At 37.2% G+C, this 15,907-nt stretch overlaps 1 protein-coding gene across 1 annotated transcript in view; it reads left to right on the top strand.

Moving 5' to 3' along the window:
* Nucleotides 1–15,907, top strand: part of tpo (thyroid peroxidase) — a gene marked incomplete in the record, with an annotated part of 37,300 nt that overhangs the window by 17,407 nt on the left and 3,986 nt on the right. The window contains 3 exon segments of the mRNA XM_036210000.1: nucleotides 6,366–6,624; nucleotides 12,057–12,227; nucleotides 15,597–15,834. Of these exon segments, the coding sequence (XP_036065893.1) occupies nucleotides 6,366–6,624; nucleotides 12,057–12,227; nucleotides 15,597–15,834 (668 nt within the window).

The raw sequence follows: 15,907 nt of genomic DNA, 5'->3' as shown, positions 1-15,907 counted from the left end.
ACTTTTTAGATAAAATGGTAGCAGTTGTATTTATAGCCAAATATCAAAAGTCAAAGTACTTTTGTCTTGAAAATCTTAGGAACAATTTTAAACTTTTTTTTTGCTAACTTCAAAAGACTGAAAAAAATAAAATGTTTTTGTTCAACGCTTGTATAGAGGTTTCAATTTGAATATTACATTAAATCCTAACATTTGAAAAAAATGTATTCAATTTTAATGTTAAATTTATAATTTGCGAATCAATATAATAATTCAAGAAATTAGAGAATTAATTGAATATACAGAAAAGCAACTCCATCAAATAGTTTCCCACTGATTTAGATTTAATTAAAGTTGAAACACTCTCCTCACCAAAGTGGCTCAAAACTCTGCTGGAGTTGGGCGTTTAAGGTCAAAGCAGGACGAGTTGATCTCACAGAAGCAGCAGGACATTCTGCTTGGAGATATGAGAGAAGTCTAGAAGTCTCTTGTTGAGCTGGCTTAAGTGAGAGAGTCAGTAGGGGTTACGCAGGTACAAAGAAAATAGTGTGTGTGTGTAATGATCAAATTACAGTGATGACATGTCCCTGTTCATTCAGATCACCCACATTAATGTTTTCACTCTTTTTTTTTTCCCTGCCTGCAATTTGATCATTGGAAAGTCTTTGTTGTTAGAGACGCATCGAGCTCCGGTTTTATATCATTTTAGTTTGATTTTTTTTTTTTAGATCACGAGAGTCATAACATTATGAGAATTTAGTTCAAATTTGGTCATGATAAATGATCATTCATTCATCTTCCACACCGCTTCTTCCCTTTCGGGGTCGCGGGGGTGCCGGAGCCTATCCCGGCTACTGAAGGGCGAAGGCGGGGTACACCCTGGACAGGTCGCCAGTCTGTCGCAGGGCCTCAATCACACACCCATTCACTCATACATCCACACCTAGGGGCAATTTTAGAGTCACCAATCAGCCTATGAAGCATGTTTTTGGATGGTGGGAGGAAGCCGGAGTCCCCGGTGAAAACCCACGCATGCACGGGGAGAACATGCAAACTCCACACAGAAAGGTCCCAGCCGGGATTCAAACCGGGGCCTTCTCGCTGTGAGGCAAGAGCGCTAACCACTGCGCCACCGTGCAGCCCCTAACAAGTTTTAGTCATGATAAAACGATACAGCCCCATTTCATGTCTAAAGCTATTTTCACACAGCGTTCAAGCAGTCTAGCTACAGCAGATGACTCATCGGAGCACTGTGGTCCTGCTACAAAAAAGTGCTCCGGCTTGGTTACGGCATCCGGCAAAAATGTAAAGCCGATGGAACGGATATGGAGCGCCGGATAAGCCAGACCGTGGAGGCCAGACCAGACTGCATGCAGTCGCACTTCTCAAGTTACGTAAAGACTCAGGCGTCCTCACTGGAGCAGGATCGGATGCAGTGTGAACCCGGAGTCCAGCACTCCATATCCATTGTTTTGGCTTTGAATTTTTGGGTGACACCGGAGCCGACCCAGAGCAATTTTTGAGAAGTTGGCGCTATTAACCTAAACTTTAAAAAATGTGAGTTTAAAGTGCACCTGGTACATTTTTCCAAAGAAAACCTGTTTTCTGCTGTACTTGCTGCTTTCCCCGTGTTGTAAACATGATGTCATTGTGAAAACCAACCCTGGTCTCCCCTACTTGTTGCACAATACGTGTAACACAGTCAAATATGTAGATTTAAGAATTTATCAGACAAAAGTATTACTAAAGGTTCCATGCTTATCCACTGTATGAAGATGAGTCACTCAGAAAAAGAAGAGTTTTGAATATAATTAAAAATCACGGCAGAATGAAGGTTTGTTTACTAGTCCTTCCTACATAAATGGCGGGTTATTGCGTGAACCTACGTAAGTTCTGAGTCTTGTGAGGTCGGCAGAAGAGCCTGTGGCTGCAGCAGAACTGCAGCCATCTGCCGCCAATGTGAGTCATCTCCTGTAGCTAGACCTCTCCAGCGTCCACATCGGAGCCAGAAAATCAGTTTGTCCTTTTGGAATCTGATTATCTCTTAAACTAAAATTATGAGAGGGAAAAACATTGTTCAAAACTCTTGAAAGTAAAACTTTAAAATGCTATTTTCATAAACAGGTTTTGCTTGAAAAACATTTCTTTGTCTTTATGCAGACCCACGACGGAATACTTGGATGCCCCCAACTATAATTTACATGACATGCTCAGAAACACCTAACTCTGCTGCGCTAAAATCTTTTAACAGCTTTTTTTTTCCTTTGGCATAACCTGTTTACACCAACTGTAGAGCAGAGTTGAAATGTTTTTCCCTTTGGGTTTCACTATGGTGCGTTTGTTAGTACTGTGACACATTCATCGCTGATGGATTTTACATCAAAATCAACAAGACTGTTAAAGGAATGAGATGTAAAATGATTTAAAGCTGGTTATATATCCTAATTGAACGCTATTAATTTTTTAAGTAAATTACTTAAATCAACAAATATCTTCAATGACCTATTTGAAATGCAAAATTAGACTTTTAGATTATTTTTTCATTTCTTTGTTTTTTGAGTTCCCTCATTATCTGCAGGAGTTTATCGAGAAGCTGCTTTTTCAGTCGACTCAGGGACAGTGTGAGAGGAGGGATTTACAATATTCAAGAGACAACTTAATAATTTGTGACAATGCATTTAATAAGAAGGTAGAGGGTTTTTGTTTTGCTTGCTTTGAAATTCTTTTTAATGGAGAAAAGTCTAAGGGTATCATTGAAGTAGGAAGCTGACTGGGTCATGTTGTCTGAAGTTTCAAAGTAACATGCTCCTCTAACATTCAAACCACACTTCAGCACTCAATCCCAAATTAATTTTAACCGGTCTGTGTCTAGAGCTGAAATAGACCAGTGTCACAATACTGATGTCCTCCATCAGGTGGTAAAAATGATCCAGCAGTTCTGTGACCTTTGACTTCAGGTGGAATGGGCTGTATTGTTGACATGTTTTACAGCTTATTCCACAATGTTAAACATGTTTGCTCTGAAGGAAATCTAAGTCTAAGTGACATGCGGAGCTGCTGTTACAATCTAAAACTGTTTAGTCTTAGAATTGCTCACAAAACTGTGTTTAGCACATTCTCTTACCATATGGTGCTAACACTTACTGTCGCTACCTGACACTAGTGCGTGTACCTACGGTTGGAAGATGGTGCAAAATGTCAAAGTGGTTAAAATCTTGCTCAAGACTTTTTCTTTCACAGCTCAAACAAGTTGGTACTTCCGTCTTGAGTCTCTGATTGGTCAAATCGAAATGGTTTAACTTTTAGCAAGCATTTGATTGCGCATTTTGTATCCAGAGCTCGCAAAAGGGCATTAAGCTTGCATAGCGACGTGAGAATTTGAGGGTTTTGGACGTGGAACTGGTCGCTCATATGTCTGTATCCGACCTCGGTGTGCGTTGCTACATGCTGTTAGCATATTCTGACACATGCCTACAGTCCCCTTTAGCGGTTTTTTTAAGAGTTCCTAGCTGCAGGTAACATGGTGGATTGAAATGACTGATAGACCCAATGGACTTCATGGATGTCCAATGAAAATTGTCATGATGTCTGAAACAAAAGTTGTATTCTTTACAAAGGAGTTTTTTTTTTTTTTTTGGTGGTGTTAATGTTATTAATGCTGACTTTAGTTGTACTTCTTTTTTTTAAATACATATTAACGTAAATTTAATTAATTTATTTTTCTAAGGTATTACTGGATAAGCACATTAATGCTGCATTCACCCTGATCACAATTTGCACGACAAATTCACGTGGCCCTTGAATGAAAAGAGTTCTACAAAAACATTGGTTCCATCCAAATGTCTAGGTTCTAATGATTGCTCTGAGACTGCGAGAGCTAGTTCACTCTCACTCTGAGGGCTGTGTTATGTATAATAGCTGCTTCTGCTGTGTTTCTGTGACTGTGAATTTGGAGGCTCACTGTCCAAAATTAACCCGAGAGGGGAAAATAACTGACTCTGGCTGCAGCCAGAGAGCCGCCGCAGGTCTGACAGGCAGGCAATCTGTCGAGGATGTATCCTCCCTTCACCCAACACTCGCTGGACGAGATCTGGTAACCCAGTGGCCCCAGCGGGTTAAGAAAATAGATGGAGGTTCAAGACAAAAACGCTCACATTGATTAATATTCTATCCGCGGTTTAAATTCGACTGTTGAAAACCAACAAAACCAACTTGTGTCATTCAGTAGATGTCCATCGATGATAGAGTTCTACACATACATCCATCAGCCATGTTACCTGCAGCTGGGTGCCTCTCATTAAAAAAAAAAATAAGCATATTAGTTGCACATGAGTATAAGTTACACCTGCGGCTAAACTGTGTAAAAAAAAATAAATAAATAAAATAAAATAAGACTTTTACTCCAAAACATACCGACTAACCATTCCTCTTTCCTCTTTTTGTAATTTCATCAGTCAATGCTAATAACGATCCCATCACTTTCCTGTCACTGATCATGTCCTTTATTCGTCCCCTCCTTGTGTCTTAGGTTTGAGAGTTCAGTGGCATGTAAATGCAGAGGTTTTGAATACGGACGCCTAAAAATGCACATTTATGAGTGTTCTGTTCGTATACACTTTTGATTGAAAGTAACATCTTTAAAGTGCATTTCCAAGGCCGATATGAACGTAGCATTGGAATAATTTTTTCTCTTGGTCAAAATATTAAAAAAAATACAAATCTGCAGCTCTTTACAGCTTTTACTAGCTGTCAGTTTGCTCTTACGGTTTTCACTCCATATGGTAAAATCACCACCTTCTCCATTTGTGTTCTACTACAGCTGTTCCAAACAAACTGGCATTCACAGGGCAAATGGTAATGCTTTTATCTGTATAATTCGACAACATTATCTCAAATTATTATTATAATACATTGATGTAGCAATGAAAGCTTCCCAAATCCCACCTTACAAAACCACTTAAGGGCAAACAAACAAACAAAAACCCTTATCTGTCTCAAAAATTATGTTTAAAGAGTGTCTGATAAACAGACTGCATTAGCATCTGTTTGTGTGTTGTTTTGCAGTAATATTTTTAACAGTCACTTTTTGGAAGAATATATGTTGGGTTGTTTACCCCCTCTTTTCAGGGAATGTTTACTTCAAGATGTTCTTCTTTAGTAAATAAGATAGGAATTAAAAGGTTTTACTGATAATTTTCCCAAAAAATAAAGTGTTATTTGCAGGTATATGTCTTGGATGCGGGCCTGATGTATGCCAGTGATTTTTAGGTTAACTCACCCATTCAGAACTCCCAACAGCAGCAGAAGAAGAAAAGCTTTGCTTCATCACTCTGGAAATATCACTCTAAACCTTAAGATAGCAATTTTTCTGCAGTCCTAGAACAGGCATACTTGGCTGCATCCTGTTTTTTTTTCTATTTGAAGTGAACATCTCTCCACAACACTGGATAAAATGTTTATTTTTTTTAAGCTGTCCCAAATTTGAGCAACTTTCAGATACTGTCATAGAGCGAAGAAAAAACAGTTAAGACACTCATTATTTCCAATTGACAGCAGACTGACAGTAGGCGACCTCCTGCGACGTGCTTTAAAAGACAAAAACAAAAAAAACAAGATAACATTTTTCTTCGTTTCGTTTAAAAAAGAGTGAACATTTATTTATTTTTTTCTTAGAAAAAGTTTTAAGGAAGATTTTATTCTAAACTGAAAAACAAAAAGCAAAACAATATTAAGGGCATGTCATATTCTTTTCAATACTTCCTTCATTCAGAAAATGCTGTGAAAAGATGTTAAAAAAAGCCAGAAGTGCTTTGAGTAGTCTCAGTTCTACAGTCAAAAAATTCCACTTCAGAACAAATTACGAACATAATTATCTAACTCTGAAACATCTAAATGAAATCCAATTATGCTACTCAACGGAACTTTAATTCCATTATAATTCAATAGTAATTTCTATATGACAATAAGTTATGTCACATCCTCAAGCTCAGAGTCACTAAGTGACAGCCACAAATTCTTTATTTTTAACTCTCTCAGATGCTTAATTTACAGTTGGGTTTTAGTGACCCTTTTCCATAAAATCTGCCTCTATGCATTTTGGTGTGAATGATACAGCTCAGATGTTGAATCTGGGTTTTTATTTTCATGATTATTGATGGAGGCAAAAATAATTTACTGTGGGAATGGAAAAAAAGTGAAATGCATGTTTATGTGGGAGGAGTTCTATACCCTCATTTCAACCACACATCATGCTAATTTAGCGATGCTGTCTGCAAAGTGGTAATCATTTCTTTCTGTGTTTCCAGATTGAAATTTAAGGTTTACTTTGAAATTATGACAACATTTCTGTCTGTCTGGTGACTGTGCTCTCTTTCTTCGACTTACAGATCATAACTATGAGAGATTATGTCCCCAAGATCATTGGCCCTGAGTCGTTTGAGCGCTTCATTGGACTTTACACGGGCTATGACCCAGCCGTGGATCCATCAGCCTCCAATGTGTTTGCCACAGCTGCGTTCAGGTTCGGCCACGCCACCATCTCTCCTGTGCTGCACAGACTGAACCAGAGCTTCCAGGAGCACGAGCAGTTCCCCCATTTGAGACTTCACAAGACTTTTTTCAGCCCTTGGAGAATAGTCAAAGAAGGTCAGTGCACCCTTGAGAGCCGTCTCTCGGAACTAATGTTATAACTGGAAAGCACATTGTAAGAACAGTAGGGGGGGCAGAATGACTCTATTAGGGTCAGCTACAGCAGCTAAAGTCTGTCCCTGCGGAGTAGGTAGTTTCACGGCGACATGAAGATGCACATAAGCAAAATGTGTTACACATTTTCTCGTCTATGGTCTGTAAAGCAATATGTTGCACACAGTATGTGACCTATACAGTACATACACAGTCAAAGAAGACGCATTACACAAGGTGCAGTAATCTGCCCCACGGGCGGCAAGGACCTTCCCATTCATCATCACTACATTACTTATTTATTTGTAGTCTTTTATTATATGTCACATGCAAATGATGACCTAGATGAATACCTTTAGTTGAGAAAATTCTTGAACCTGCATTACCTTCTAAGGTTTTCAAAAAGCAGAAAAAGAGCTTGAAAGACCTATTTAGTTTTGGTAGAATTTTGAAATAGTTGATTGAAGCTCCTTAAAACTCCAATACTTCAAATTAGTTCAGAGATGCAGCTGAGAGATACAAAAATGACATCTCATTGGGTGCCTGTACTAAAAAAGAATCACGATGTAACCGTGCAACATCTGTGTGTGATCCAAAAGCAAGCTGATTAAATCTCATTCATTCAGCCAGCCGCCAGAGTCGGTCTCTGTGGAAGCGACCTCTCTGATGGGAAATGTCATGGTTTGCTTTTGAAGTACCTTCATATTCTGTGTACTGATCCACATTTGCACCAGGGTTACAACAAAGTCTTCATAGATGGGCTTTGACATCGCCACTGCACATCTTGGATGATTGCCATCACTCAGAGTTGGTGGGTAATAATTAAAGCTGATTGGTCTGTTCTAGTTTTAAAAAAATAGGAAAAAGCTCAACAGCTTTACAGGAAAAGGGTTTTATAAAGATTGGAGTTCTTGAATTTTCATGTTTATCTCTTTGTATCTAAAATAATTTAGCCTTTTAGGAATATGTTGGGCTTGAGCTCAATTCCAAAGTTTCCACGGCTCACTGGATTCATCATCTGTGTGTTTGAAACTCCCAAGAAAGTCTTGATCCAGAAGAGTGCTCAGGACCTTGAACCTATTTTAGAGGCTGTCTATTCTGCACTAAAACAAGCAGATATATTCACTTTAAAAATACCAAACTACATATTGCAGATGGATCAAAACTTCAGACTCATAATTTGATGAAATTAAATTTAATGAAACTTCTTGGAAAAATGAAGGAAAACATTATCCACAGAGTATGTGTCGGGGTAATTGAGGTGATGTTACAATCATACTGGCAAAAAATTGTTTTTATTAAAAGAAAAGTATACAAACAGCAACAATCTTCCAAGGGAGAAATTGAAAAAGGTAAATGTTTGTGGATGGGCAATTTATACATTCAGTAAATGCATAGAGCCAGTTTAGTTGCAAATATATTATTACCACTGGACGAAGCAGGGTGTGACATCACAAATGAGGCCAAATCCATCAATAATTTTTCTGCAATATGGACGCCGCCAGACGACAGTGATTGTTCAGAGTCTGTCAGAGTCAATGTTTCCATGGAAATTACTGTTGCCAATCAGGACTGAGCTTGTTTGAAGTCCACAGCCCTTCCACTGAAAGGGGGCTTGGGAGAATCTGTCAACCAAACGTTCGAGTTGTGGCCGAGCAGACACCACACGCTTTTACTGAGGCATCAGATTGGTCAGTTTATAACTTGTATAACAAATAAATATGAAAAAAATGGGATTAGAAAGAAGATTTTAAGAACATTTATCAGAGCAATAATGATTATTCTGACCATTAGAATGACTGGGTTAGAGCTGTCTATTTCTCAAAAGAAGTCTTTGAGATTTTGACTTCTTGGAGGCAGCAGGTACTTCCTATTTGGAACATGAAGGAGGAGGGGTTGCACTGTCCAGTGATTATACAGTAAATGGTTGCAAAGAGGATAAAATTGATCAAATATATCAAAGCCAAACTTTTAAAGTCCGTCATTCATCTATCCGCCCATTCGTTCTTCTATCTATCCCTCTATCTATTTTCCAAAACAAATTCCTTTTGACCTCACAGGGTTTCCTGTGCCTTCCCAGGTTCTGTTAGGCAAAGGCGGGGTAAACCATGAACACGTCCCCAGGCCAAACTCTCAAAATCATTACAAAAATGTGTATTCATGTGGTGCAATGGTAGAGTGGTCAACCTCAGACCTCCTACCTTGCTCACTCACATGTCAAAGTGTCCTTGGGCAAGACATTGAACCCCAAATTGCCTCTGGTGGTTACAGGTTGTCACCAGTGTTCAGTCGCCACCATTGTGTGAATGTTTTTATGAATGGGTGAATGGGACTGTGACTACAAAGCGCTTTCATCCTTACAAGAAGGTAGAAAAGCTCTACACAAGTATTTACCATTTAAGCCACAAACCTGGCACATTCGTTTGGTCTCTTTTGATCCTGTGAGGAAAGATTCGCAAAAAATCCAAAAACTAACTGAAAGGACCTCAATAAGTTAGTCAAACTGGGTTGCTTAAAACAATTATACCGCATACTATTTGTTTCTTTTCAGAAACTATGTTTTTGCCTATGCCAACAGATTGCTACAAAAAATAGTTCTTCCTACTTTTCCATTAGCATGCATCCAGATTTTTTAAATATTTTATTCAAAATTAAAAGTAATTTTCAGATAAAATTATTCATTTTCTCTTGCCTTACAACTATTTTTTCATTGCAAACAAAACCTGAAAAAAAAAGATAATTCTTTGTTCTCTTTTTATTTTTATTTTTTTCTGGTTATTTACATTTTTGGGCTCGGAGTCTTTGCTCCAGCGTGGAGAAGCAGATTCTGATTTTATGTAGGAAGCGACTTGCATTGAGAGATGAGAATATTTATGGAACTTCAAATTGCATCAGCTTGACCTTTTTGACAGGTCCTCACACCTAACAAGCTAATTAAGAGAAAAATCCAGCGTTCTTTTTTTTAGCTGGTGAATCTTCCATTAGAAAAGTCTATATAAATGAATTTGTTTCTAAGTCTCTGCACATGCATGCTGCACCAATACTGATGCCAATATAGAAATGAAAAATCTTTAACAGGAAAAAAGGAAACGTAATTAATTGTCCTTTTTAAATAACTTTTAAAACAGTTCAGCTAGTTGGTGTATGAAATGTTTTCATACGTTTATTCTTAATATATTTTGTGAAAACAAATATATATATATATTTAACACTGATGCATTTTGTTTGCCTTTTAAGTTGTGGTTTCATTTTTTTATGTTAGAATTTCCGATTTTTTGTTATCTCTCTTTTGATTTAATTTTCAGCTTAAAAATGAATTTATTTTAAATTTAAACTGTTTTATTTATTGTCCTTTAAGTTGCTTTCTTCTTTGACTCATTTTAGTTTCTGGAAGGTTCTACAGTCTTTCTGCTAAACTCCACTAAACATAAGTTTGTTTTTCTGTTTGCCCTACAGCTGGGGCTTTCTAAGCCCTGGTGAATCTTTGCACACTGTTTAATGCCCACTTTTTGCCATGTAGTTTCAATCTGTTTATTAAAACATTTACCAGTACAGCCACAGGTAGACACTCTGTAAATGTTTCTTTCACCAAAGAATCCTCACCATTTTTTTTTATCTTAAGTTTTACTTATTTGTCCAGTCTTACATCTGACCCTCACTCTGGAAACTCTTTTCACTTTTGTATAACAAGCCATGAACAAGGAAGGAGCTCCAAAGCCAAATCCATATCCTCTTACCCAGCTGGGTCCCCTGACAGATGTGCTGCCCCCCGCCCCCCCGGCCCCCGCTTTAATCTCCATGTCTGAGTGCCCACAACCAAACCAGAAGAGATTCTGAAGAAGAAATTCTGCCTTTTCACTCAGTTCGAGAGGCCATTTCTCCACATCCCTTCCACATTCTGTCAAGTTACACACACTTTCAAACAATTTTTTAAAAAGCTGAAAATCATTAAAGTAGGTTTAATATTTGAAGACACATATTTCTGGGCAGAATTAGCTTTTAACTCTAGATGCACAAGAAGATCTACTCAGATCATCAGAGTTAACTATTTTAATGCATTTTTTTTTTGTAGTTCTGTTACATCTTAGCTAATAGCTGTTTGTCCTGCAGCTTTTGTCAATTATTTTTTTCTTTTAACTCTACGTTTTATCATACCCATGACATCATAAACCTATTCCTGGATTCATTAATTGCCTTTCCGCACAATAGGATACACCATTTTATGAGGCTCACTGTCAATGAATGGTCTATTTTTGAACTTGTCATGTATAAGGCGCACCGAACTATAAAGCGCATTAAGCAGGACAAAAGAATCAGAGATATGTCAGTAAGTCAGACTTTATCAACTGTGTTCACGGTAATTCTAGGTCTATGTCGGAATTTCCACTCTAATTGCTACTACATAGAACTACATAGTCCAGGACAAAGTGAAAATTGAATAAATATTAACATTTCACATCGTCTATTTGTGACTCCACTGTGTTCTGATGATGAAAATGTGGATGGCTTATTAAAAAAATTACATTTAAACACGTTTTTATCGCAGAAATGTTCGAAAGCAATGCATTATGGGTCTGTACATAATAAAGTAGTGAGCATCGCTGCACGCTGATTTTTCGCAAAGACTTCTGGGAAATTTCTAGGGCATTCGATTTTGGAATCGTATATTCGGACAGCACTACAAAATGGGGAACACATTATATAGTGCACTATATAGTGAGCAGGGAAGGAATTCAGACATAGCTTCTTACGACACTGCTACATGTTAGCCACATTAGCATATTTACAATAACACCCAACCTTGTTTGCAATTCCTATAAAATCAAAACAGACTAACCTTATGACAGAGCCTTGTGCATCTCTCAAATCGCTTCAATATCAGAAAACACAACCAGAATTAATTAATATATAAGGAACTTTAGATTTAAAGGAGCACTGTTGTTTTTTGAAAAAAAAATAAGTGGCAAAAATACTGTAGTTCTCAATATTCAAAGTTCCCTTTCCATTGCCTCTCTTGTTTGACCTTGTAGATGCACTGACCTGCCTTCAGAATATTTGATCAGTTGCCTAAAGCCAAAATATTTTCCTCTGCTTTTTAAGTTAATGTGGTTAATTGTTTGCACGCCCAGACCTGTGCTATGTCAACTTTTTAATGGAGGGCAAAAAGTCTTTAGAAATGCAATTTGCATAACAATCCCGTGCACAAGTTCCCTTATTTTACTCTGACCTATCTTTGAGGAACAGCTCAAGCTTAGACTACCTTCATATGTTACTGACATTGATTCCATCAAAAACGCTCTTCTCTATTAGGATTGCATGCACTGGTCAATATAGTTGTAGAATTTTAAAGCCTGAATTATATATAACCTAATAAAAATTCTCCCATCTGTGTTCAGGTGGGATTGAACCAATTATAAGGGGTATGATTGGAACTGCAGCGCCGGCTGTCAGTGCAAACATGCTGCTGGTGGAGGAGGTCACAGAGATGCTGGCTGTGCTGGACTCTCTGCAGCACATGGACCTGGCTTCTCTAAACCTGCAGAGAGGACGGGACCACGGCCTTCCAGGTATGACTTTTTGTTTGCTGCAGCCTTAACAAAGCCGTTTAATGCCACCGAGTTAAGCCACCCAACCACAGCGAGAATCCCCAATCAATCCGGAATAATCCTTCAAATAGAACCCCTCATTTCATTTGTAAACTTAATTACTTTCTTTTCATGAGCTTTCTAACACGCCAAGCTGTCTGCCATCAATCCCTGCTTTCTTAAGATCACACATTTGCTTTTATCTGTTTTGTTAGATGATTTATTAAAAGGGACGGACATACCAGGCTTTTGTCTGCTTAACATAATGTTTTCATATGTCTCTCCACATTGTTTAGAAATGATTAAATTCACAAGGTAATAGAAAAAAAATACTATAAAAGTCTTCTGACAACGTGAGCTGTCAATCTTGTTGCGCTGCATCAATTAGGAGACGAGGGTTTGTTTTTTTACCTAATCTTGTATCTAACTCCCACTTCTGTTATCGATTCGGTAAACAGTTCTTCCCCTGAAGGTGTAACCTTAATTGATGCTGTATCTTCTAAGAAAAATTGGTTTCCTTGGAGAGCAGACGACTCATTTTAAAATGCACAAAAAGGCATCCCAGCATTGCAGTTTGTTTTACTGAGAAGATCCTACAACACAAATACAACCCTCAGTTCCCTTAGAAGCAACTGGTCACTCGCTGGCTGACTCGATGGCCTAGAGGTAACCTGTTGTAATAATAATGTGAGGCTTGTTGGGGAAGTTTAAGGCAGAATAACTTTAAACATGATGCAACATAGTATCGGACTGCAGCTTTTCCATCACCTCATTCCAAAGTTGCTCCTTAAAACATACTATGTACATTTTTAAAACTACATTTTCTTCAATAAGTCTGAACTTTTTGCTTTAAAATATTGCATTATATAGAGCATGCTATTTATTCAGAACATGGTGTGCTCAGAAACATAATCAAAATAAACACTTGATTTTATGCATGTTTTTCATGCTTGACAAAAGAGCCTGAAGGGCCATTTTGCTTTGTCGTTACCAGTTAATCTCTGCATATGCAACAGTGTGTGAGCAATCCAAAAAATCTGTTGTGATATGTCTCAGTGGACAAACATACAGAAAAGCAGATAACACCAAACCCTGAGGGACCCCACATCACGGAGCGACAGACTCTGAAACTCAATGCGGTGATTAGAGCGATATTAGAGGTACACTCTGAACCACTCCGAAACAGCTCCCAAAATTCCCATCAGCTTGTGAATCACGTTTTTCATCCTCTGCAGTACGAACAATGTCAGTGGCTGAGGTAAGCCCCAACAGGGCCAGAACTGCTCCGCAATAATATCAATAAGTAATGCAGTTTCTTAAGTGCTGTACCCAAACCCAGACTGGAATATGAGATAAATATTAGTTTTCCTCTAGAATTATGCCTTTTTTGACATCAACTTTTCTCGAAATAGAGGGAAAAAAAGCTCCAGTTTGGACCTATAACTTTTTTATTCAGGGATAAAAAATGTTTCCTCAGTCATGAATCAACAAATTCCTTTTAAAAAAATACTTGGAGCTGCACCAATTAAGAGTGAAATGTTATGTCCACCATGCTGAGACTAAAGGAGTCAAGACCTTTTAGGAGAAGAAAAGTTGGAAGAATGTCAAGAAGACTATAGAATGGTTCTATGTTGTGAAAGAAATCCAAGATGTTCCGTAGGGAAAGGAAAACCTGGTGAGTGGAGAAGGATTATTGAATAAATGTAAAATTTAACACTGGTTAAACATTGTATCTTGTCTTATTTTATCTTGTTTAAGTCATCATGATTTCTAAACATATTGATTTGAAAACACCCAATGGATTTTTTTTTTAGGTTTGTGTACTGCAAACAAATATGAAGGTATTTTATGAGACACCCGTCTCTGTACTTAGATTTAAATGTTTCTAGACTCAAAAACAGATGTAAAAGTCTGAACTTTTAAAAATCAGGACTTTTTTTTTGTTTGTTTAAATTAAATTGCTTCCATGTATTTCTGTGAAAGAGTTTGGATTGTCTGAACAAATAAAATGAATAAAAAAGGCTTTGTCGGGTTTAACGTTATCGATTTGACACATCCAAGTCTATTAGCAAGTATTCTTCAGTAGCACCTTAGAACTGTGAAAAGCTTTCTCTTGCTCCAGGGGGAGCTGTGTGAAACCTGAACAACTTCTCATGTGAAAAGAAAAGGTTGATGTGTTTGGGGGGCTGGAAAAAATAATTCACACAGCATTTTTTCTTTTACCCTTCTATCCTCTCATTTAAAACAGTGGTTAATGTTCGCTCTGCTCTTTTTAAGAAATGTTTGTTTGTATATTTAAAAATAACACTTGCCATTTAGGTTTTATTTAAAAATCCTTAAATATTGAGCAATTTGACAAATCTAAGGATTATTAAAATCTTCAAAGCATAAATATTGATTATTAATGTATTTCTAAACAAATGTGTCAAAATGTGTAAACTGTATAAACTCAAAATTAAATTCAATCGAATTGAATTGAGAGGATCAAAAGAATTAAAAAAGAAAAATTGGAATCGTATCTATTACTGGTGAAATTATTGGTGATGCCCAGCCTTAGCAAAAACAAACAAACAAACAAACAAAAAGTGTATATCTATCTATCTTTCTATATATATATAAATAAGTATATGTATTTGGCCAATAAGATATTTATTGCAGTTTTATCTATCAAGATTTGCCTATTTTTTCAAGTATATTTATTGTAAATGAGCAACTTTCCGTCTTTTCAATATTCAGTTTCATGAAATGATTCCATTCTTTAATTTTATCTCTGCCAATTTCTTATAAATGGGTTATAAGAAAATAGTCCTGTTTAACTGTGACATTTTGGCAGCCTGAGTTAACAAAAAACACGTATTTGTTTATCAATACAGATGTTGGTATCACAATAGAGTGTATGCCACAATGGAGACACACTATGCAGTTTAAAAAGGTATAATTATACTTTTTGCAGTAGAAATGGGCAAGGTTGGTCACTGTCTTCATTTTTTTAAATAATCTATATGCTTTTATAGTGCAAAACGCAAAAATACAAAGTATGAAAATAATGAACACATTTCAAATATGAGAGATGGAAATGTCAGTGTAATTACCAATATGCTACATTGTGTTACTAAGTACACAAATGATTAAGATTGTAACTTTGCATTTCAACAGTTAAACTTCAACTGTATCGTTTACATAAGATTAAAATCAAATATTCCCTCTTTATGCCTTGGTGAGCAGATTCTATCACAGCAGTCAGCTAGCCACTCTTCTCTTAAATCTGGAAGCCAAAGCCAAACAGGATACCTGCATAAACGCTATCAATAACATTAGATTACATCTAGCTGAATTTTTTTTTTTTTGCAGGATACAACGAGTGGAGGGAATTCTGTGGACTGGCTCGTATTGACACGCTGGAGGATCTGAAAGTAGTTCTGCGAGACGACAGGGTTGCTGAGATGATTCTAAACATGTACCAGCATCCAGACAACATTGATGTGTGGCTTGGAGGACTTGTTGAAAACTACTTGCCCGATGGCAGGACAGGTCCACTTTTTGCTTGTTTGATTGGAAAACAGATGAAAGCCCTCCGTGATGGTGATAGGTACGAGTCACTTTCATAACTACAGTTATTTGACAAACCATTTTGCAGGTAAACAATTGTTGACTTTTTTTTT

The sequence above is a fragment of the Oryzias melastigma genome, linkage group LG22 (genome assembly GCF_002922805.2).
Source record: "Oryzias melastigma strain HK-1 linkage group LG22, ASM292280v2, whole genome shotgun sequence".
In the NCBI taxonomy this organism is placed as follows: domain Eukaryota; kingdom Metazoa; phylum Chordata; class Actinopteri; order Beloniformes; family Adrianichthyidae; genus Oryzias; species Oryzias melastigma.
This window is presented reverse-complemented; position numbering and strand designations above follow the sequence as displayed.